Here is a 24992-nt window from a genome sequence, read left to right as displayed (position 1 = left end):
AGATTGAGAATGGCCCGCGGATCAAAGGACTCTTGTGACCTGGCGCGGCAGCCATCTTGGTTGCGTCGCGTTATCCTCTTAAAGGCGGCGCTGCCTGAAAGCTGGCATTTCTCCGGTTTTTGTAAAGCCTGTGAAATGGTTCCCAAGGCGACGGAGGCTCGTTTGGCTATAGCCGGGAGCTGTCACGTAAAGTCCCGCAGACGGTGCAAGTGAAGCTCGCTTATGCAGAAGGGTTTAGCTCTCAAATCGTCATCTCAAAAGCAGCAACTTCATGATGGACAAGTGCACAAGGGTGCAAGAAACACAGGCTGTACGCAGGGGCGGAGAGAAAAAATTGTGAACGCCGGAATCAAACGGCAGTGCAATACAGAAGGCACTTCCTGCATTTCACCGTCATTCGATTCCACTGTTCACATTTCCCCCACTTACGCATATATTCATGCCAACTGAGGACACTTCGTACATCTGACAGAGGAGACTCAAATAGAAAAGCTTAAGGCACAATAAATTCGTTATGTGCCACAAGACTCTCGTTGGAACTTGGCAAGCGCTCTGAAAATTACCGGTACGCATCTAAATAAAGGAAGGGCAAGAAAGAGAAACTGGACATTTCAAAAAGGGTCCCAGATGCACATCTGCCACACACTTTCTGGATCGCTCGCTCCTACATGCACATGTTGGAAAAATCTATTACAGCAACTAGGGTTGCACTTGTGAAGCAGCTCAATAAGGATTTTACGATTATCCATGCATTCTATTTAAATAGAACAGTGTGCCTTTGAGATAGGGCTTAAAAGGCCTAATGTTTCTTAGTGCAGTCTTACAGTGCCTTACCAAATTTCTATGAATCCAAACGCATAGGTCATCAGTGCCTTTAATACTGCAATGCAGCACTGTATTTAAATAGTTTCCATGGCAAGCCACTATTCAGTGTTAACAGTTTGCTGCATGTTTTTAACATCTGCCTGCTTACTACTTTAACAGCATCTTGAACTTGGAATGAGGGAGACACCGTGGACATTCATTATTAACACTCTGCAAGCTGAGCCCTACGTTCCAGCTCATGCTAGTATTTATTCATGTGCAGAAGAAAACCTACTTGAACACTATGTGGATCCTATCACTTTTACCTTTGGCTTGTTTAATCTTTTAATGAGCTGATTTTTAACAAACAAAAAAACCTGCAGTAGGGTAGTTGTAAAGACATTAATAAAAGTACTGTACAATCTTACCTTATCAAAAACATTGGCAAAAGTCACAAATGCTTCAAATAGACATTTGTGATAGCATCACTGGCATATCTGTGATGTAGCACTGGTGGGATGGCCTTTCACTTGCCTGCTACTTGAGAATATTGGGGACCACCAACCAGTATGCACATGATCAGGCTACTAAAGTATTAGTAGCCATACAGAAGCAGAACAGAAAGGTGTGGTAGCAATAGGAACATCTGAGATTGAGGGGGTCCAATGGAATCAGGGATGGTCCACTGTGGAAAAGGATTGTAGATAATTGCAGAATGCTTTAGGCCATATTCAGTCACAACAATTTAACAAACAGAAAGCATTAAAGATGTGAAATGTGTTCACAAGAAAGAAGTAAATGAGGGAACAATATGAACTGCCTCTGCCCACCACAATGAGAAGAGTTTCTTGGACTACAGCAAGCAAGATCAAGATGTCTGATATATCCATACACTCTTTTATGGACTGTGGACTTATAGGGATAGAAATAATGTTACGTACCATTTATTTATTTTTAAAAACCAAATAGTTCAGTGTAGGTTGTGTTAATGTGAACTCAACAACTAAAGCTTGCATGGAAAGCCTAACGCTATCACTATTTTATTAGCAATGGGAACATGCTTAGGTATGTTTTGCATCCAGTGTGGCTAGACAGCCATAAAAGTGTGTTTGCTTCTGGAAGCTTGGATATAGGATTCTATTTCAATAGAGTTTCTAATGCTAACTTAATGACAGTTATTCCCTTCCTGAAAAGTAGGGCTGGGGCCATATCAACACATCAATCACACATTCTTAACATATACAGAGACATACAAAATGGTATTTCCTATGAAAACAAGGGGCTTTTTTCTTAGCAACTCCACTCAAATTTCCATTTTCTTTCCATTTGCTTTCCATTTTCTCCATAAGATTTTTTTAAAAAGTTTTTAAAAAGTAAAGCTCCTATTCACTGCTGTCTCTATGCTAATTGTGCAAAAGGCAAAGAGTAATCAGTAATTCCATCAGAGAAATGCAAGCAATGTTTAAAGTACAGAGGAACTGCAAAGCTGTGTCTTACAGCTATTTGAAACCTAAAATTTCAAAATGCATCTGCATCCTGAAAATTGCATGTGTGCAACTGCAGATTGCCTGGACATTTTTTTGCATCTTTGCAAGGAACAGTAATCTACCTTTCTGCTGAAACATTTTTAAAATTTACTTTGATCTTCTTCCAACAGATCTTACTTCAGAGGAACATTTTGAAAGTGCGCATTTCACCCAACAAAAGCATTTACCCTAGTTAATTTATACAGAATTTTGTTTTCTCATAAAGACTGATAACATTTTATTAGGACTTACCCATATTTGCATAGTGTATATTTTTGGTATGTTTTGTTATGTTTTAAAAAACCATGGCATTTCCCCCCTCAGCTGCTTCCCACTGAGCACCCCTGAAGGGCTAACTACAGGCCACATCTGACTCACAGAGTAGGGTTTCTCCATTCCTGCTGTAAAGTCTACTTCGGGGAGGAAGAGAAGCAGAGATACCAAGCTCTTCCTTGAGCTCTGACATCAGGGGTTTGTATATCTTCTCAAGCCACAGACATCCTATGAGATAAATGGTTTGCTTTGTGGATGGAATAAAACTGGAATCTTGCAGTTGAAAGTGTGCTGGCAACTTGTTTCCTTGGACAGCGCAAACTGTGGCACTGATTATTTAGAAGATTATTTAAAAACTCAAGCCAGAGGTATTTTTCTAATCATTTTATTTAGATTTTGCGTAATGATTTATTGCTCATCTGCAAGGAATAATATTGCATTCATTAAAAATCATTCATATACAAAATAAACCTATCCCCACCTGGGTTGATGCTATAACATGCTCCCTCTGACTGAACTGAGGTGTTGCCAGGCATGAGAATTTATTCCATGGCTTATACAGAGATGAAGCCCTTAGCTAAGGTATCTATTGACACTGCAACACAGAGGCAGACAAATGGAATGAAGAGGCCCTCCCTGAGCTTCATGGAGGACATTTGGGAGCGCACTCTGTTTGGCTTAGAAGGATCCAAGCCAATTCCAGGATCAGAACTTGTAGTATTAGAGCTGTGAAATTGAGAAACAAAATACTAAGACGCCATCCTGATGAAGGAACTGAGAGGAAGCACATATGCTCGGTTCTGAGATCACTTCAACAAAAAGGAAGAACAGAGTTCATTCGGCCTGGCCAAATGTAAGTCAGATTCTGGAAAAGGGGGTGGGCAGGAGGAGATGGAGGCAAAGGGATCTCCCACATTCAAGTCAGTCAATGGCCTGCAGCCATTCTGCAAGGCCAAGTGGCCACCCTGTAGCTGCCAGAAAGGAACCAGACAGCTATCTGAGGCCAAAGATACAAGAGAAAGGTCACCTAGGGCTCTGAGAAAGAGAGAGCAAGCATGAACGTGCAAAGGTTTGGTGGCTCAGACTCCTCATCAAATCACAGTTAAATTATTCTCCTCAGTGAAGGATATCAGGAAGGACCACAGCCAATGCCATACGATAGTGGAATAGATTTCAAGAAGATGGAACTAGGAATGTAATCCGTATTTACATCAAGTTTTCTGCAAAGGTTACATAAAAAGCCACAGAAATTCAAGGTTGATCATATATTCACTATGATTCACAGTAGTCTCTAGCTTTTCATCACTGCCCCTTGAGACTTCAGGACAAGTCTGAAGTGATCAGATGCAGGCAGCATTTGCCTGAACCACCTTCCTTAGCCTGATGTTTGCCTCTCTAAAGATGAGCTCCCTCCTCTTTCATGGCACTAAAATGTGAAATCTGGCTGCACCGTAGTTTCGCAGGAGAGGTACCAGTGCATCAAGATAACCAGACAGAATAGGCTAGCCTAAGCCAAAGTAATTAAAGCAGCAGAGCACTTAAAACAGCAGTGCCAATGGGAAGGGATTCCACCTTCAATATTCATTTGCTACAAATGGAGCCTGAAGATGGAGGGAAGGTGCTTTACACAATGAATAATTCTTTATAGCAGGTGTGGGCGGCAGTGGAGAGAGGACATTTGGCCCTCCAATTGTTTGCTGAACTACAACTCACATCATCCCTTGCAGGGGCTGAAAGGAGTTGTAGTACAGAAACATCTGAAGGGCCAAAGGTCCCCCACACTGGCTTTGTAAGATATGAAAAGCTAAGCAACTACATCATCCAAATATCTCCGGTGCTGGACAAATGAAAGGATGGACCACAGGAGATACCCATCTCAGCTCAGAAGGACTGATTTGGTTCTTAGTGGACCCTACCAATTCTGCAATGTATTACTGATATCTTCATAGAATTCTATGATTCTACCTTTAAAATGTTCAAACTCGAAGGAAAAGGAATTCTCACCCATTGCCTTTTAAAATATGGTTCTGGTACATCTTCACTTAAAGAAAGAAAAAACATAACATATAAAAGCTATGGAAAAGTGAAGACAGTGGATAGTCAATAGCCATTTCAATTCAGATTAGCACCCTAGCAACTTAAAAAGAATGTTAAAGTCTACCTAGGATTGGTGTAATCAGGCATGCAGCTACATATTTCATGTAGGAAAAATAGCCTAACTAAAAATAAATAGTATTTGAAATTGTCCCACTGTTTCTTCACAACACAATATTAGGCATTTGTTGAATATACACCTAACTGGCCACAAGATATAACTCTGTTCCAGTACAGGAAAAGGAGCACTGATCTAGCAGCTAATAAATTGGGGCTCGTTAAGGCAATTTAGAATTTGTAGATAATTCCACACAGAAAAAATAGTACTCTTAATATTTTGCAGTTCTACCAGCTACAACTAAGGTGCTCCAGAAAGTTTTAAATTAAAAAATAAAATGACCAGAGGACAGGAATGCCCTTCATTACCCAGGGAAATCCTTTCCTTAGTAATAGAGCTGAGGAGCTGAAACTGTACTATTTTAGTGGTGATGCAGCAGGGAAATCCCAGGTTGTCTGTAAAGTCAGACACAAAGACAGAGGAATATTCAAGAGAATAAGAGAGGGCAGTAAAATCACATGAATAAAATAAAAAATAAAAAAGTTTTTAGAAGTAACACAAAAAATATGTTCTTTAAAAATATTCTTGCTAAAGCTCTTGTGTAGATTATGTAGTCTGGTCCTTCAGTGTTATGGTCCATCAGTACCTGCAGTAAAGGAGAAAGAAAGCCAAAGTCAAGCACTAGGCGCCCACCAAGACACAGGATCAAGTGGAGGCACTCCTGCCTTAGGTTATCAGAACTGCCAGTCCAATTCTAGTCTTCCCTTGCCTGGTGTATAAATCCATCATTAGCTGGCACTAGATGTTTGTATTTCCATTCAAGACAATTAAGCTAGAAGGGTTTTCTATTTTGCCTGTATTTATTACTATTATCTGAACCCCAGTCTTCCATCCAGGATGTTCAGAGAAGCCTCACAACTACGCTGCTCATCACACTAACAAAACTATTCAAAAAATTACAATTCATGTTGTCGTATCTGAATTATAGGCAAGTCCCTATATGTTTCCCAGTTTCCCCCAATGGAGAAGGTTACCTATAATAGTTTGGTTTAAAGGGTCCATTTTTATTAAGCCCCAGATACTTCGCTTGATCATCTGTTAGCTCTGTCAGATGGGCATCAAATGAAGGCAGGTGCAAGCTGGCAACATACTCATCTAGAAAGAATACAGGAAGACGTGTTAGAATCTCTAAGGTCCTGTTTATAGCGCCTAGACATATTTAACCATTTACTCCTGAAAGCTTTCCCCACCAATTCTAGGCTCAATAAGGAAGGCCACTTGCAGGTCTAGCAAAGCTCATCTATAATTATTTCACACTATGGACAAATATCAGCGATTACATGAATACTGATGCAGAGACAGTCAATAGGTGGGGTATATTTTTGGCTGTGTGTTGTCCCACAGCATTCAGTCTGGAACTTTGGCTTTTAACATTTTTACCCTGAATTCAATCATGAGACAAGTTATAACCTAAGAGGTGAAATGGCCTTGGAATCTCTCATTCTCAACTCAATCTTTAACAGTAGTTTTTCATTTAACAATTCTTGCCAGAGGGTACAGTAGATGCTTCTGCCTTGTATTTTTCATATTCAAGACATTCAATAAATGTACATGTAGAAAGAAATAACAAATATATGTCCCCTGAAAAGTATATACCATATGATGTAGAAGAATGTTAAAATTCAATGTAGTCCTTTTAGTGGATTTTGATACTGGCAGAACCCTGGCATTTTTAATTTTATTTCAAAGGTTTATTTTCCTATCTTTTGATAGTATTATCCCAAAAATGGGACATCCCTAGCTTATATACCCAGGATTACAATCACAGCAAACAGACTAATAAAAATATAGCTATTTCAGACAAAGAGGAAAGTTATCTAAAAACATCTAAATTTCAACTCTGAAGCCTGACATGAAATGGATGGGCATTGCCCATAAGGCCTCAATATACTAAAATTCTCGATATACTAAAGTTCTTAAAAATTCCTTCCGATTCTCAAAGCATGGTTGGGCCCAGCACAAACATGTGGTGAAGAAACTATGTTTATTACAGTGGTACATGCTGTGCTAGCCTGGTGTTCCAAGAGAGGAGGCTACCGCTCACTGATCAACAAGCAGCAGCTAAAAATTCTACCATTGTTTGCTCACCCATCTTTTTAGGCAGAAGGTACACATCTTGTTTGTATCGTCCCTCAGGAGCATTGTAAAGCTCAATCAAAGCCAGAGCCTGTGAAGATCAGAGAGATGCTGGAAGTAACAACTGCAGGCTTTATCAATTCTTTCCAGCACACTCTGAAAAGTTATCATTGTAGTTTTGACACGCCTGGTGGCTAACCTATTAGTCTATGTTCAGCACCGATACTTTAGACATTGAGCTTAGAGGTGGTTGTCCAAGCTTTTGGGATAAATGACACAACAGTTCTGTGGATCTAGCTTCTTTTTTGAAATTGCAGCGAGGAGTTTGTTGGTACAGAATACACCGAGTTAGTGAAAAGGAAATCTATGTGTTGCATCTTTGCTGAGCCAGTAGGGAAAAAAATAGGGAATGTAAACATGCTAAAATGTTATTAAGACTCACCCTAGTGCCTAAACAAACTAAGGTACATAGAGGCATTTTACTGAGGGGAAAGGCCAATCTCCCCTGTATGTGTGTAACACTATTCAGCTGAATAAACAATTCATCTGCTCTGTTTCCTTAGTTTTTAACCTCTCCAGACTGCAAACTCTGTTTTCAAAGGCATAAACAGATACCAAAACAGTGGACAGTTATGCTGCTTTTTTAAAAACTGAAGAAGTCATAATAATAAGTGAGAAGCAGCAATTCTAAGTATTTCATTCATTTATAGGTTCACTATGAAAGGACACTGGATTTGGTGATCTTGAGAACCTTGATCTTTCATTGTGGGGGGAAACCTGAAACACATGTAGGCCACAAGAGAGGAAAAGTTCCGAAACGAATGGGAGATCTAGGCAGGGCTTCAAGTTGTAAAGGGGTGGGGCTTCAGCAATCGACACAACTTCCTCCCACGGTGAACCGTTTGCTCAATTGATCATTTGGCTCAGTTCTCCATGTCATTCCCTTATAGTTGAGTCTTTGCTTCAAAATCCACATTTTATTTAATTTCATCTATGATGAATACTTCAAATAAATATGCAAGTTCATATGCTCTGCATTATCTGTCTTGAGCGCATAATATTCTCTAGAACTCTAGCTGACAATATTTTTCAATGCCTCTATTTAAAGATCAGAACTAACAGGCAAAATGCAGTTCAAATAAATCCTCTAACTAAGCTTTTACTCAGACTTGAGTTGGAAAACTAATATAAATATGGTATCTTATATTTTCCATCCCTACAAACACATTATAAATACAGCATCAAGCAAGGCAGGGGAACCTGCAGGCTAAATCATGTACCTGAGTGGTAGCAGTAATGGACAGAACAAAGGTTGGAACTGTTGAACAGCTCAGATTCAGAAGTCTTCCCTAGAATGACAGGGAAACAACAACAACAACAAAAAAACTTTTTGAGAAATCACCTCTTGTGCACAGAGAGCACCATCAAACAGAAATGCAATATTTCAGATTCACGTGCAATGCTAAACTCTTCAGGTCCAGCAAACTTGGGATATAACTACACAGTTTGAACCAGAAGCAATGTGGCCTGACCAGGACTAATAACCACTGATGTATTTAGGTAGTTAATGTTTCCTTTCCTGGTGAAAAGTTAAGATCTATGAAGAACTGAAAAGCACAGGCATGATTTAGCAGTGAGGAGGATAAAATCTGTTTAGCAAAAACTTTTGAGATCTTCATATTCCCACTGGTCTGGCTAGCTTTGGAACTCTGTTATAAAGCTCAAGTCAGACAACAACTCTGAACTACCCAAAGGACACCTGCATCATCTTCTCTTTTCAGCAGAACAGCTTCTCCTTAATACATAGCTAGCCGCCCACTCTATTAGCCTTCCAATACCCTGGGAACCTGAAAGTAAGAGACACAACTCCTTATGATGAACCCTATAAAGACTTCTGTTTAGGCCTTTGCCAACATACCTCAGCTAGGAGAACAACTCGCTTGCCATCAGGCCAGATTATATGATCCACTTGAGAACGTACACGCTCCCAGGTCAGCTCTGGGGTACGAAGACTAGCCTAGGAGAGATTGAGGCAGGGATCAACTACTAGGATTTGTTAAGATGACTGAAAGCATAATTAAGATTAACAGACACTCACCACATCAATTTCAGTGTTGGAATGGCCCATATTACATACAATGCAGCTATTTTTCATTCGGTCCAAGTGCTCTCTAGTCACCACATTTTTGTTTCCTGCAGTAAAAAGAGGCAGCTAAAGCAAGCTTCAGACAGGTGAGCCATCAAATTTCCCCTTATCTATAGCTACAACTTTAATCCCAACACAGTGAGTTGAATCCCACCAAGTAATTGCATGAGTTACTTGCACAGTGTAATTTTCCCTCCCTCTTCTCCCCCATGCAAATGTTGCCTTCCTCCAAATCTGCTCCAGAGGATTCATGGGGAGGAACTCAGAGCAGCTATGGTAAAGGTGCAGGGGGTTACATGAGCAGAACTCATTCCACTTGTATAATTACTTATTTGGATACAACCTACAATAGAAAGCAATACAATTTATGTCCTCTTTATATCCTTTGCAGGTTTCCAGTTTGAGTGGGGAAATACTACTACTTGTTACTGAGCAAAAAGACAAAATCGGAAGGATTTCAGTGTGTGGAGTGGGTGGGAATAATACGAACAAAACAGGTGCACAGTCCTTCCCAGATTGATTTACCTGTGCAAGTTATGACAACATCCACTTGGCGAATTATTTCATTGAGTTTCACTACCCGAAACCCATCCATGCTGCCAAAGAGAAGGTAAGAGATTAAAGGGACATCAAACATGGCAACATGAAACTGAACAAGCTGCTCTGGCTATTTAAGTTTTAAACGTCAAACTCTGTTCCCCAACATTTGATTGATGCTTAGAGAATCCACTGACAATGTCACACTGTAGTTATGTACATGCATTCCTATATAGCTGTAACTGATGCAATAGTTTATTTTCATGAATAACAATAATTGCAGTTTTCACCAATACATTTTTCAGAAGTGTTTTTTTCCAGCTAAGCTTTGAACAGCTATTAGGTGTGAAGATTTTGAAGAAAGGGGTCATTAATGTGTGTTTTCATTTTATTGAACTACAAGTTATATTATTAATATTAAAACTTGCTAGATACCCATTCTACAATAATTGAACCTCTGCTTCTTTAAAAGCAAGACACAGTTAAAATGGAGATCATTATCTCCTTGTCTATATTTGGAAGAAACAGAGGGAGAAACACATGATTTATTTAAGGTTCATGCTTTCAAACATTTCATATAGATGTTTCACTTATACCTCACCCTTTTTTTTACCCACTGCCAATAAATTAATCCTTTTCACATGTATTATTGAAATAACTGACACTGCCTGAAACAACAGTAGCAACAGAAGAAATAAAGAGAAACAGGATATGCCATTTTACTAGTCGAGAGCAGCTGATCTTAGGGTAAGTTACAGAAGATTGACTTATTGGACACCGAAGCTCTTCCTATGCTCAGTAGGCAGGGACTAGAGAAATAACTTCAACATTTCCTGATATCTGTAGCAGTTCTGAAAAAGGACAAGTTGTGTGGGGCAGTCTGAAGAGAAATGGGCTTTCTGGAGACAGATCAGAGTGTTTAGAGGTAAAAAGGAAAGTTCTGCAAGATCTATGAAAAGCAGCCTGCTATTAATCTTTATGAGTTCAAAATTTAAAGTAGACATTCTATCCTACTTTTTAGAAAAACCCTGCGAAGTAGTCAAATGGCATATCCAGTTAAATTTTACTGCTTCTATTAATCTTACTGGAGTTTCACAATTATTCCATCTTAGATCAGATTCGTGCTGCTGGAGCTCTCGATGACTATCCTAGTATTTAGCATCTACTACTTCTTTAAGAGGATATTCACATGTTTATTTCCTTCTCCCCCCACCCCAATATTCTTCTTATTGACAAATGCATTTCAGCAAACTATTCATTAGCCATTATTAACAGAACAGTGTCAAACTTATGAGGGAAAGGACTCTTACATATGGAGGTACAAGGTCACAATCAATTGTGGAACCCTCAAATGAAAGAAAAGGAAATGGAAGATTCCCTGAAGCTTTATGTCTTCTTGCATGTATAGCCTCAGATTGTGAAGTTTTGGGTAGAGAGAGGCTCTTCTTTAGTAGGCTAATTAATTTTAACCTTTTGAAGTAGCCCAAAAAAGAACAGCAAGCAATACAAGAAAAGGCTTGTTCTCTCAGACAGCAGCATTTGTAACACCTCATTTCTCACCAGGCTTGAAGAGCACAGATAGGATCAATCTCTGTGATGCAAACTATGGCTCCCAGGGCCTTCAGAGCTGCACAGCATCCCTTTCCAACCTGGAATACACAAAAACAACTACAAAATCTAAGCAAATACAAGTGTTTTAAAAACAAAGGATTTATTGAGAAACATTGTTGGATTACAGCCCATCTCTGTCTTCTCTCCCCCCCCCCACTTCTACATACACACAAGCACACACGTGTGTAAAGAGAGAGAAAATGTAAGCAATGCTGCCAAAGGACCATGAAGTGTGGCACAGTGGTACCTCTGGTTATGTACTTAATTTGTTCCAGAGGTCCGTTCTTAACCTGAAACTGTTCTTAACCTGAAGCACCACTTTAGCTAATGGGGCCTCCTGCTGCTGCCGCACCGCCAGAACATGATTTCTGTTCTCATCCTGAAGCAAAGTTCCTAACCCGAGGTACTATTTCTGGGTTAACGGAGTCTGTAACCTGAAGCGTATGTAACCCGAGATACCACTAGTCAAAACAAAACAAATTCCTTCCAGTAGCACCTTAAAGACCAACTAAGTCAGTTCTTGGTATGAGCTTTCGTGTGCATGCACACTTCTTCAGATACACTGTGTATCTGAAGAAGTGTGCATGCACACGAAAGCTCATACCAAGAACTGACTTAGTTGGTCTTTAAGGTGCTACTGGAAGGAATTTGTTTTGTTTTGACTATGGCAGACCAACACGGCTACCTATCTGTAACCGAGATACCACTGTATATGATATCTGTATGCAAAAATTAAAATATATACAATCAGTTGATTCACTGATGCACAGGGTGAATTCAGACCAGTTTATCACATGGGAAATGCTGGAAAGTTTGCTGACTTCTGTATCTACTCAACTATAGTAATACATAGTATTTTGGTTTTAGGTTTGCTCTTCCTCCACCCTTAGTTGCTTCCCCCACTGCTGCTATGGCAGGATTGTCTAACCCACAGCCCAGATCCAGCCTAGCAAGCTGTGGGAAGTGGCCCACCAGCTCCTGCAACTGTAGCTTTAAGCTATAGCTTAGAACTGATAATAAAACTTAAGTTTAGCCAAGCTTTTCTGGTCCCTGAGCCTTACTAAATTTTTAAATCCATGTTTTGTATAATGCTCAGTTTTATTTGTGATATATATACTTTTCTTTTTATCCTGTCTGTCTAGCTTTCATGCAATATTACCATATTGCTTTTTTTTTCTTATTTAAATGCTTGGAAGAAGCCAACAAATAAATACAGCGTTCTGCCTGCTCTTTGGAGAGTAATCTCCAAGGGCAGACATAGCCCTTTATCTCCTGATCTCAGAACTGTGGCAATCAACTCTGAGATCAGGAAACAAAATCTCTGCTGCCTGCTCTTTAGAATCGCAGGCAGAAATCATAGTGCTCAGATTGGGAGATAAAAGCTATCTGTCTTCTTTTTATGTTTATCTTTCTGTATCTGAAGAAGTGTGCATGCACACGAAAGCTCATACCAAGAACTGACTTAGTTGGTCTTTAAGGTGCTACTGGAAGGAATTTGTTTTGTTTTGTCTTCTTTTTAGAGATGCAGAGTGAAAAGGCAGCACTTCTCCCCTCTTCTATCTCAGAGCCAAATAGGCAGGAATGGAAATGCTGTCTTTTACACTTCACAGAGTAAAATATAGCATTTCCTCCAGCTGTAAAGTAAGAGAACGATTTGTGCATGTATGTAACAGAGCGAATGTATGTGTGTGAGGACTGCATGCATGCATTTGTATGTGTAATGGAGATGACTTTGTAAGAGCTTTTATCCTTCCAGGGTGGGTGGGTGGGGAAATGGTGTGTGAACGCACACTTGAATGTCTGTAAGTGTGTGGGGGGGGCATGAATGACTCTGTGTGGGTGGGTTTGTGTGCTGGATGTAGTGAGTGTGCATCTTTAAGTACACACTGATCATGCCCACCACTAGCCTGCGGTCTTCAAAGGGCTGGTTGACTGTTACTGAGGCCCTAAGGCAGAAAAAAGGCACACCTGTACCGTGGAATGAATAGATTTGTTCTATGTATCCCTACATGCATATGGCACCAGTGTTTTATCTCTAATTCCTGGTTTGTTCTTCATGGAAGCTGATGGTTTTGGGAATTGACAGATAATGTTGCTTGGTTTCTAAATGTATATTTTAAAACAGTATATTCCTGTTTATTTTAATTGGAGTATCCACTGTCTTCAGATCTCCCCAACTGAGGCATTTTAAAACAAAAAACAAAACCAAAACCTGAGAAACCAACTCCCACCTTCAATCACTTTATAGTCAATATTAATAGCATACAGACACAGTCTCTTAACTTCAAAGGCATCATAGCACTATTTCTCAGTTTTTTAAAAAATCCTCCCAACCATACCAGAGCAGCAAATACTTGAAGTGTATAAATCCTCTGAATTATGAGATTTGAACAAAATGAAAAACGAAAACTGGGAAGCTAAAATATTCATTTTAACAAAATGTCACCATTCAACTCTCATCACTCAGATAAATGCCATTTGTTTGTTTTGCTCACAGACAGCAGCGGCCATGGTTTACTACATTCTACTATGTGAAAACTTTTGCCACAGGAAAGGGGCAACCTTTACTACATTAAGAATGCAAGGCAAAAAAATGTATACTATGTTTCTCTAGTAATGCAGTGAACCACATGGTAGGAAACTCTGCCATGTGTTAAGACAGCCATCTGTACTGGTTTAGTTTGTCCACATATGAACACCAGAAAACAAATTATAGCCTAATCTTTTTTTAAAAAAATTGGATGATAGCTCCATTGCTCCTGTCTCTCTATATGAAAAGTTGGGAAAGAATCAGATAGGCACTGATAAGAAAAACAGGAGTTCAGAACCCTCCCTATTATCCCTTTACACAATCCTGCTCCCTAAGTGCTTTTCTGCCAGACAAGGTAACTTCAATACTGAGGTTCAGCTGCAAATATAGGGGCTGTGGAAAGATTCTCCACTCCACACTAGAGAACTCATTTTGGCATTAAAATCAGAGCTCCCTCCACCCTCATAGGCCTATTAACATGACTAGAGCAGCTCCAGTCAGGTTAGCATAAAAAGCTGCCGCAGCACATGTTGTTTAGCCCTAAAATGTACATAATTCAACTTGTGATATTCATACATTGCTGGAAGCACCCATGTTGAAGCACTGTTATCGGCGCAAATTTCAGGACAACTTGAACCATAATGTGTGCCCTAATCTCCTCTTAAATTCTTTCCAGCTTTTAGTGTACAAATACAGTTGAGAGTAGAGACTCTTCTAATGATGTGAAAACACTTGCTAGTATCATCAGCTTGCAATTACCATGAGAGCCATTACAACTGGATGCATAATCTTCTGCTGGAACACAAGTTGTTCCTAATGCTCCTTATAGTAATCACATAAGGAGTCATTACTAGTAAAAGGTAGATCATGAATACAGAAGGTAATGAATGCTAAAGCAAAGGTAACTGTACTGTACTGTACTGTACACTAATGAGAGTTGCTGAATCAGCCAGGCTACAACTCACCTCACCATAGCCACACACCACCACTTGCTTTCCTCCAAACATCACATCCGTTGTCCGCTTTAGGCTGTGGGAGAGAAAGAGACTCTTTTTGAGAAGTTAACCACATGCAAAATACATGCTTGATTCAATACAATGGAATTGTATTAGCTGTCTCGATAAACTGTAACGTGCACAAGCCACAGGAAATCTGGAGCTTGCCTCTCCTTGTCCTGCATGGGCAAGAGGACTTCAGAAGCATTCACATACTTTTGATTTTAACTAACTGAGCCTTCCTGTTTCATCTGAACTGGGAACTGGGGTTTATGGAATGATGGCTGGCAAGAATAAGCCAGTTTCAAGCCATAGTTCATGAAACAGGCTTGTGTAAACCAACTATCCTGAGTGTAAACCAGATCTCTGGGTTAAACGGGAAGCTGCAATTAGCTGAAACCAAAAGCAAATGCTTCTGAAGTCCTCCTCCCAGTCATAAATGAGGAGGAGAGGGTGGAGAATGTGAGCTGAAGACTTGCCAAAGTTCATTGAGTGGTTTATTGAGATGCCCTAATGTGGCCAATGTTTCTTAATTCCACAGTATTATGACCCTATGTGGCCACCAAATAATACGATCACAGCAGTATTCAACTCCACAACACAAAGAGCTGAATAGGAAAAATATGGAAGCTGGGGGCTGATTCTGAGGGTTTTAACTCCCAACTCCCAAAGCTGAGTGCCAAACTCACCCATCCAAGATGGATTCTCTGCAACAATATAAGTTATCAAATTTCTGTTTGGTGACAGAGTCATTTACATTCATAGCTGGAACACAAAGTTTCCCAGCCTTTGATAACTGGTATAACCTAAAAGAGAGAAAGAGAAGATTTCAGAAGTGAATACTGTGAGAAAAAACAGGATAATCAGCAGAACATTAATTTGTTCCCTGGGCTAACACCCAAGCTCCATATTTGTGGTTAATCTGCAGCCTTCCAGATGTTGCTAGATGACAATCCCAATCATCTCTGACCATTGGCTATTCTGGCAAGGCTGACAGGTGTTAAGAGTTCAATAACAGCCTGAGGACCACATATTAATCAGGTCTCCTCTGCATCTTGTCTTCAAGCAACAGCAGAAGTACCAATTCTTACAATATACACTTGAGGCCCCCAAACATCTTCTGCTTCCAGTAAATATAGAGTTCTATTTTTTTTTTTAAAAAAAGAATAAGTGAATTTAGCTGTATTTAGGCCTGATATACATAGCACCCTTAGTATCTTCCTGCAGCCACCGTATGTGTAATTAGCAAAATAAAAATAAAATGCTTCACATCAGTGAGTAAGCCAAAGTGATTAATGGACTACGCCTCTCGATTTCTGGAGAGAGAGAAAAACATGTTCCTCCCCCCGTATTATATTCAACTGTGAAATATAGCTAAGTGGTAAACAATACAAAACAGTAAATGATCTAATAAATAAAAAGTTCCAAGTTCAATCCTTGGCATTTGCAGGTAGGACTGGGAAAATACTCCTATCAGAAACCATGAAGAGCCACTGTAACTCAGTGTAGAGAATATGGAACTGAATGGAGCAATCGTCTGACTCAAAAGTCAGTTTCTTTTAAACCATACTGAAAATCATGAACACTGGTAACTTAGCACTGAATGCATCTGTACCAAGTACTGGATACTGAAATACCCACGGGGGAAGGATGAAAGGAGAAAAAAGAACATGCAGCAGCTCATGCAGTTTCTATGAGTAGCCAAAGTATAGGGAAGAATAGTCAGGCCAAAGAGAATGGTCAGTGGGACATTAAAATGCATTCCTCCTTCTTTATAAACATAAGATGTGGCAAAGGGAAACCAGAGGAATGTTGCATGAAGAACATGGCAATTTTTGAGCTTAAACTTGAGAAGCCCCATGGCTCAACAGTGTGGGAACTAAAATAGTAGAAAAGGCCCTAGGTTCTGCCTTACCTCAGCCATACCTTTCTCTTTTATGGCATTATTTATTCCTCCTGCATCCTTATTACCATCCCGCAGGGTCATCATGATTAAAAGTGAGCTTTAATTTTTAGATGCTTGCTTACCAGATATGGGCAAGGCCCTACAACTTCCCAAAGCTTCATACTGAAGGACAGACAAAGGTTTGCAGGGTCCTTTGGGGTTGATTACCTGTGCACACCTGTCACACTCTCTTCTACAATGCCTCTGATCTTCTTAAATACATTTGGATATTTCTTATAAACCCAATGGGTCAGGTCTCCCCCATCATCCAAGATCTGAAAATAAGATAAATATAATTAGCTCAAAGATATTCTGCTATTTATACTGCATGCCACATGTAACTTCATTTTAAGGCACAAAGCAGGATTACTTCTAGGCAATTAAACTGTTAAGTCACATAACCATTAAGGGATCAGAACTCTGATATCGCTTCACAAACCATTATTATCGTGCATGTTGTCCAAGCAACAAACTTGGCCTGGTTTTCTAACATATAAATAGAAATATACAAATTCTACAAGGTATACTTCCAGAGAACCAGTACTAGATTTTATCGCATAAATTCAAGTGGAAGCTGGAAAACTGGTTCAAGCTGTATACTCAGAGGAAGGATAATCTACCCTTTTCATAACTGACCTGACAGAAAAAGAAATAGGGGATGCTCATCTATAGCCGATTATCTTAAAAACAAAACAAAACCTGGAACAACAATCAATAGCTAAGGGGTTTGCTATACAGTAACTACAAAGTTTATTAACAAAAAGCTTTTTCCTGAGCTAGTGTAGATACATGAAACAGAGAAGTCATCGCGTATACTAATACTTTATTAGGAAGGGAAAACCACAGCAGAATTTCCCCTTAAAAATGAAATGGCATTGTTACAGTACAGATTTATGCTTATCTGGTATATCTAGCACACCAAGTCAAAGGCTATCGGGTCCTGCTGACAGTACTCTAAAAGAGTATCCAATGCTGCACATGTGGAATTCTGCTCATGCAGTAGCACTCCCCTTTCCTCTTCTTGCATGCACCCCAAATCTGCTCTGGAGGGTCCCCCAACACTCCAGATCAGATTTTGAGGGTGCTCAGGGGACTGCAGGGGAGAGGACAAGATGCTGTGTTGCATAAGAAAAATATATGTTGGGCAAGCATAATGGCAGCAATGGACACAAGTCATGCAATTAATTTCATGGGAAGTAATTCTTCTAGTAGATGCAAAGGACATATGACAGACAATTCTCACATTCTCTTAAAAATAGATAATCTAAGACAGATGAGCCCCCATTTATTGTACTATGAAGTGAGCAATCCCTAGTTTATTTTTAATGTGAATGATTCTATCGTGTGTAAACATTCAGTTGGTTTCTAGTGATCAGTCATTTAGCTATATGGCAATTAACAGAATCTACATAAGGCGGGGGGGGGGCATATTCTTTTCTTTTTTAATGATTCAACTTTGTGCAAGAAGTGTTATAACTGAGAGCTAGGGAACATTAGGCAACATCCTCCTTTCAGAAAATCTCATTTCTATATATCTGTCTATTATCATGACTGCCTTGCCACAGTGAAATTATGCCCTTCTTCCAACATAGCTCTGTTTATCTCTGATCTTCACAACAACCCTCAGAGATAAGTTAGACTGCAATAGAGTGGCTTGCTTGAAACCAACAGGTGTGCTTCATTCCCCTGGTTCACCAGGCACATTCACAGTACAGTGGTACCTTGGGTACCTGTACTTAATTCGTTCCGGAGGTCCGTACTTAACCTGAAACTGTTCTTAAACTGAAGCACCACTTTAGTTAATGGGGCCTCCTGCTGCTGCCGCGCCGCCGGAGCACGATTTCTGTTCTTATCCTGAAGCAAAGTTCTTAACCTGAAGTACTATTTCTAGGTTAGTGGAGTGTATAACCTGAAGTGTATGTAACCTGAGGTACCACTGTATACATTTAAAGCACAGGTCTTCCCCCCAAAGAAGACTGGGAACTTTATTTTAAGGTTATTGGGAATTGTAGTTTTGTAGTGAGTAAACAACATTTTCCAGGATTGTTTTGGGGAAAGAGATGTGCTTTAAACAGAGTATGAATGTGACAATTATTGAGACTTGCAAATTTGCACCAACAAATTAAATACCCCATTTATAGGTGGTAAATTTAGGAGTGTCATTTTACAGATTTGATACATGTGAAATTCACCACCATGCTTGTGGAGGGTGGGCGCTGACCACGAGCAGCAGGTTTTTCTTTACTTATTTCATTATACTTATAAACCCACCCTTCACCATACTGATCCCAGGACAGGTTTTTTTGTGACAGAAAAAGCTGAGCTTCTTTCCCAGCAGCCTGGCCATTCGCCCTCAAGAATGCAGCTGCCATGAGCCACCAATCTCCCCCCCCCCCCCCGCCGAAAACACACAAATGAACACACACAGTGTGCCCATGGCATTCTGGGGAAAACAAAATGGCTGCAGGGTCGAAAGAGGAGCTGCTGCAACTGGGAGGAATAAAATAATAAAGAAGCAGCAGCCCACTCCAGGACCCTACTGGTAATTTTGTTGCAATCCCCATCATATCACCCAAACAGGCTGCCTGTTTTCGGAGGGTGAATTTCACATTACCCCTGCAGTTTGAGCTGCAAATGGACAGGAATTAACTAGTATTGAATCATAAAACACTTTTCCATTCTTTCAGCTAAGCCCCACTGAATGGAGAAGAGAGAAGGGAGGATAAAACTTGAAAATGGGTTGAATGTGGCTGGACAATGAACACTAAATATAGTGTGATCCAGTAGACTAGATCCAAAGAACCACTGAACTAGTTCTGCATGTCCAAAAAATGTCTTTCCTAAACATTAGCTCCACATCCATGTGAAAAACCTCTTTTGAAACAGAAAAATACACAGTGGTCTGCTGAAAGGGATGAAGTCAGAAGTTCCAATGGGCATGTCGAAACCCTTGGATGTGCCTAAAGTACCTCTTTGGATGCCACCAAATACAATTCCAAAGGAGAAGTTAACAAATGTGTGAGAATATGGGAAACCTGGGAGAATGCTCCATTACCATGTTGGCCTGCCAGGTATCCACATTAACACAGCGATCGATGCACCACCAAAAGTCATCCTCGGATTCTCCTTTCCAGGCAAATACAGCAACACCTAGCAAAAGAAAATGAATTTGCTGGATCATTCTTATAGCAGTGCTGCTTGAAGCAGACTCAAAATAAGCACAGTTCTGGCACAAAGCAGCTCTCACCCTCATTTTACCTAACCAATGCTGAAAGATGCCCCACTGTTTTTTTTCCGGATTGCCTTTTTTGTCATCTGTTTAGCATATTTAAGTGACCAGGCTATTTGAAAAGACTTTATCTTTATACAACACATAAATAACAAGGCACTGATCTCTGGAGGCTTTCTCTGGTCACTGAATTGTAACTAAGTTAAAGCACATCCTAGTTAAGAATTATATTGTATTAAATGGACTACATTAAAGCAATTTTTCTGTACAATCTAAAATCTGCTTTGGGATCTCTTGAAACTATACATGTAATAGCAGTTGTAGCTAGCTTGCTAGTTCTAAACTGTCTATCAGAGTGGATTCTTGGCAGAATATGCAGGAACAGAGCCAGTATAAGACAAAGTCCTGTGGCACTTTCAGCATAAGAAATGAACTGTGATAGAAGTTTCATTAGATAAGAGATGCATACAGAACATAATAAAGCAAAGCAAAGCCGAACAAGCTCTCTTAGCATAATCTAGGTTCTCCCAGAAGGTTCAACGGAGTCCATCTGGCTATGGAATGTCTCTCTGAGAAGGGTTTGCAAAATACCCAACAACTCAGGTATGCAGAGAATTTACAGAAATATTAGGACAGTGAAGTTGGCAACAGTATTTCCCCCCTTGAAGTCTGTACAAACTGACATACGGGTTAGAGTTATACAAGCTTACAATATTCAGCAGTGACAGAAAAATGCTATAAATCTTTTTTGAAAGAACAGTAAATTTGTCTTCATTCTCTTGTCTGCACCAGTTTTTGTGTTTTATTTCCACATAATTATGTACTTAAACCACTCATTTTCAATAAGTCGTTGTGTCAATTTCTAACATGAAGCAAGTGCAACTGATACAACATGGCTACTTCCATACATTTAGATCTAATAAAATACAGTATAAGTCTACTAGCAGACTAACTGATGGCTCCACAGATAAAACATGAACTTGTGATTTTATAAACAGAACCAAAGATCTTTCTACAAGGCCACCGTGTACATAAAGATAGACTACATCCAACTACAATTCTTTCAAATGAGATTGCATTTATTCCATTGCTGAGGAATTTTGCTTCAAAATTTCTGCTTATTAAGTAATTTGGTCCTTCTTTCAAAAGTAATGCTTCCACCAATGGCTGCTAGCCATGATGACTATGTTCTTGCTCCACCGTCAGTGACAGTGTGCCTCTGAATGCCAGCTGCCTGGAATGTGGGCTTCCTATAGGCCTTTGATTGGCCGCTGTGATCAAGCAGGGCTTTTCTTATGTAATTACCTGAAACAAAGTCGGTCTTATTTTGTTTTAAATGAATTGTTCAGAAGCTTGCATCGTTAGTGACAAGCTGTACAAATCTGATAGCAGAGCTTCAAACACAGCCAAATATTCTCGGTACATCATGTATTCATCTGTACTCAATAGTCTGACAGAAGTAGTAAGTGCTACCCTAATAAAAACAGAATTTGCATTTCTAATTCTGATACTGAATCTCTGTGCCGCTGCCGTGTACTCACCAGCTTCAGCCAAGGCAGCAGCTACCTCATTCTGAGTCGAATAAATGTTGCAAGCAGACCAACGACACTGAGCTCCCAGTGCACACAGCGTCTCAATCAAGACCTGGGGGCGATGCAAGCATAAGCAACCAAAAACGCAGCAGAAATAGCTGGCTCGATTTGGCCAATACAAGCCCAGAGTTATGACCCAACCCCCAATCAAATCAGGCATACCCAAGTCTATGCAAGACATTGCAGCCATCAGCCAAACCCAGCGGATACTGCTGACAACTTGAGTCCTGGAACTGCCATAACAGCAAATGTCTTTGCCGAACACTATTATGTACAGACACATCAGGATGGTTGAGAAACAACAATAACAACAACAACAACAACAACAATGCTCTTGTTTAAACAACGGAGTCACTTTTCCACTCATCTCTTTATTCAGAAAGGGACAAAGGTGAGTGGCATAGGTAGCAGTTAAGATTAAAGGCAGCTAGTGTGCAAATTGCAGAGCACTCACCGCAGTCTGTGCTGTAATGTGCGTGCATCCCACAATTTTAGCTCCAGCCAAAGGCTTCTCCCCCTGAGCTCGTTTTCTAAGTGAAATCAGTGCAGACATGTCTACAAAAGCAGAAGAGAAGTTTTCAATGAAACTTTTGTCATCCACTGGCTGGTCATCCTCTTGGGTTCGCATAGTAAGTCAGCTCAAAGACATTTATATATGTGAGAAGGTCTAGAAACGCAAAGATCAGTAATGGCAACTGTCTTGAATGTCAGATTGGATGTCAGTGAAGGATGCTGGCAACCTAACACTGCAGTCAGAAAAGGCTGCAACCTAAATGAAAAGGAATATAAGGAATATAAAGGCCTTTTAATTTGTCCCTAACACAGAAGTGGTAAAAAAGGACTGTTCATGTATAGACCATCAGCTGTTATTCACAAGACTGAGTACATAGACAGTTGCAACTGGCATCATTAGCAACACCTGTTGAAACAATCCTGAGAGGTTTTGTTTTTGTTTTAAGTTTACATTGCTTGCTAACATTTTGGCACAGCTAATCTACTACCAAGGGGGTTTGCTGACGAACAGGATATAATTTGTGGTACCCAAAGGAGAAGGAAGCTTCAGCAGCTCACTCTTTACCTTGCTCAGCAATCTCTATCTCTCGGCGGCCAAACTCTGCCTGCTTGATATTCTTAACGCAGAAATTGCTACTGCCCTTCGAATTAGTTTGCTGTTTTTCTCTTGGGGAAACTTCATCATCAGAGCTATCTGTGTAGGATGCCGCTAGAGAACAAAACAGAAGTGTTTGGTAAGAAAGGAGTATACGCAAAAGAAATAAAGACAATTCGTATTTCTTACTAAGGGTTGACATTTTACCATCTGTGCTATTTTAACTTCATTCTGATCATTCATCTTAAAACAGTGGAAGTGTCCTGGTCAATCTGGTTTCCTGTTGCAAATTTTTCACTTCTTGGCTTATACACACTAGCATAAGGTGGCACCGTGTGTGCTTCAAATACTGCAGGATATCAACATTCTTCAAAGATTATTGGCAGGCAGATTTTTATTTATTATTTATTTTAAAAAAGGCTTCCTTTCTAACATACCAAGTCCTTAAAACACCTTACAAGGATGCTTTACAGTAAAGGTAGAGCAGTGCATAAATACATGGGGTGATATTTATCAAAGTCATATTTGAAGTAGATCTACTGAAATCAATGGAATTAAATTTCTTAAATCCATGTCAACTACCATAGAACACGACAGAACTAAAAGGCTAGTATTGTATACATGCACAAGGGATGCTACAAGGGATACTACAGGACTCTTTCAAGCTTTACGTGCAACTGAACAGGAAAAGGTGATGACTTGTAATCACTAAAACCAGAGGTATACAAAGGGGCTTTGCTTTCCAAGAGACCATGAAAGGGTACAAAAGATGGCAGCCACTATGGCTCATAGCTGAATGTGCCAAAGTTTTGAGAGAGAATGGTGTTTTTCCTAAGAGATGCATCCCTAACTATAAGGATAGCACTGCCAACTGTCATGTATTCCAGTATTTTGCAAAACTTTTGAAAATCTTGAATGAGGTTGTCAGAATGGAAGTTAGCAATTGCCTTTAAGTCTGGGGTCAGGGTTAATGCTCAAAATATCAGCTAAACAGGAAATAAAAGGTCTGGAAAAGAAAAACACCTACCAGAGCTGTAGCTGTCAGTGGAAGACTGTGAAATGGACCGAGAAAGAGACCTGCGACCAGTCTTGGTTGGAAATTTGCTGAACTCTTGCATATCATCCGCAAACTGGATTTGCTAAATGCAAAGGAGCAAGAAGACGTACATAGTTATAACCACTTTATTTTATTTATTTTATTCAGCAGGGTATTCACTTCTCCACACATTCCACAAAGACAAACAACTAAGCAATCCAGGGAAGAATGTTGCTTGCTAAAATTCAAACCCATTAGGAGAAAGGTGAATTTCCCTCCCCCGCCCCCATATACTTGCGCTATTGGAAGGTTACATAGAATCATAGAATCATAGAGTTGGAAGAGACCACAAGGGCCATCGAGTCCAACCCCCTGCCAAGCAGGAAACACCATCAGAGCACTCCTGACATATGGTTGTCAAGCCTCTGCTTAAAGACCTCCAAAGAAGGAGACTCCACCACACTCCTTGGCAGCAAATTCCACTGTCAAACAGCTCTTACTGTCAGGAAGTTCTTCCTAATGTTTAGGTGGAATCTTCTTTCTTGTAGTTTGGAACCATTGCTCAGTGTCCGCTTCTCTGGAGCAGCAGAAAACAACCTTTCTCCCTCCTCTATGTGACATCCTTTTATATATTTGAACATGGCTATCATATCACCCCTTAACCTCCTCTTCTCCAGGCTAAACATGCCCAGCTCCCTTAGCCATTCCTCATAAGGCATCGTTTCCAGGCCTTTGACCATTTTGGTTGCCCTCCTCTGGACCCGTTCCAGTTTGTCAGTGTCCTTCTTGAACTGTGGTGCCCAGAACTGGACACAGTACTCCAGGTGAGGTCTGAATACCAGCTTTATCCTCCCCCCCCTTCAGTAACCCAAAGATATATCAGGGGTTTAAGAACAGTTAAAACATTTAGATCATTAAACTACAGCCAAGTCATATGCCAACAACAATACTGCTATTCAAGTCAATCAATCATGTATTCAAAGTGTGTAATTAAAACCAATGTGATCATAAGAAACCAAATATACTAGCTATTCCACATTAAGATCCCTAGATTAGTTTAGATAAACCAGGAAAGAGCTGTGGGCTTAGAACATCTTGACAATGGCATACAGTCAGGAACTGCAGCTCACAACTGACAGCACAAGACACATCTTGGAAAAACCTGGTTCCTGTTCTCTTACAATACCTTGGCTTTTCTCTGAGAAAAGAACTGTTTGGATTGTACCACCTGCAACTACGATACACTAAACACATGCAGCACCTTGGTTGGGAGCAAGAGAAAAATCTGTAGCGTTAGGCTGAGGAGAAACATGTAATATTAGAACGGCACTGTGGAAAAACTATTGAAAATGTGAATTTGAATGCAGAGAAA

General features: G+C 40.0%; 1 protein-coding gene across 3 annotated transcripts in view; it reads right to left on the bottom strand.

Annotated features, from left to right (window-relative positions):
- Window positions 1-2972: 2972 nt before the first annotated feature.
- The window catches only part of AHCYL1 (adenosylhomocysteinase like 1), a gene marked incomplete at its 3' end in the record, with an annotated part of 50795 nt that continues 28775 nt past the window's right edge, over window positions 2973-24992 (bottom strand). The window contains exons 2-17 of one of the 3 annotated variants that reach the window (XM_081866400.1): window positions 23612-23723; window positions 22555-22698; window positions 21931-22031; window positions 21426-21528; window positions 19711-19805; window positions 16824-16930; window positions 15400-15516; window positions 14681-14744; window positions 11135-11223; window positions 9563-9633; window positions 8990-9084; window positions 8810-8908; window positions 8172-8240; window positions 6904-6982; window positions 5790-5910; window positions 2973-5401 (exon numbers count right to left, since the gene is read on the bottom strand). In XM_081866400.1, the coding sequence (XP_081722526.1) occupies window positions 5395-5401; window positions 5790-5910; window positions 6904-6982; window positions 8172-8240; window positions 8810-8908; window positions 8990-9084; window positions 9563-9633; window positions 11135-11223; window positions 14681-14744; window positions 15400-15516; window positions 16824-16930; window positions 19711-19805; window positions 21426-21528; window positions 21931-22031; window positions 22555-22698; window positions 23612-23723 (1473 nt within the window). Of the gene's footprint in view, window positions 5402-5785; window positions 5911-6903; window positions 6983-8171; window positions 8241-8809; window positions 8909-8989; window positions 9085-9562; window positions 9634-11134; window positions 11224-14680; window positions 14745-15399; window positions 15517-16823; window positions 16931-19710; window positions 19806-21425; window positions 21529-21930; window positions 22032-22554; window positions 22699-23611; window positions 23724-24992 lie in introns of those variants that run through there. The other 2 variants (XR_014157639.1, XM_081866401.1) reach the window with 2 other exon arrangements.

This window comes from Podarcis erhardii (assembly GCF_964252035.2).
Source record: "Podarcis erhardii genome assembly, chromosome: 6".
Lineage (NCBI taxonomy): Eukaryota > Metazoa > Chordata > Lepidosauria > Squamata > Lacertidae > Podarcis > Podarcis erhardii.
Note: the sequence above shows the minus strand (reverse complement) of the source record. Positions and strands in the feature narration are given on the sequence as shown.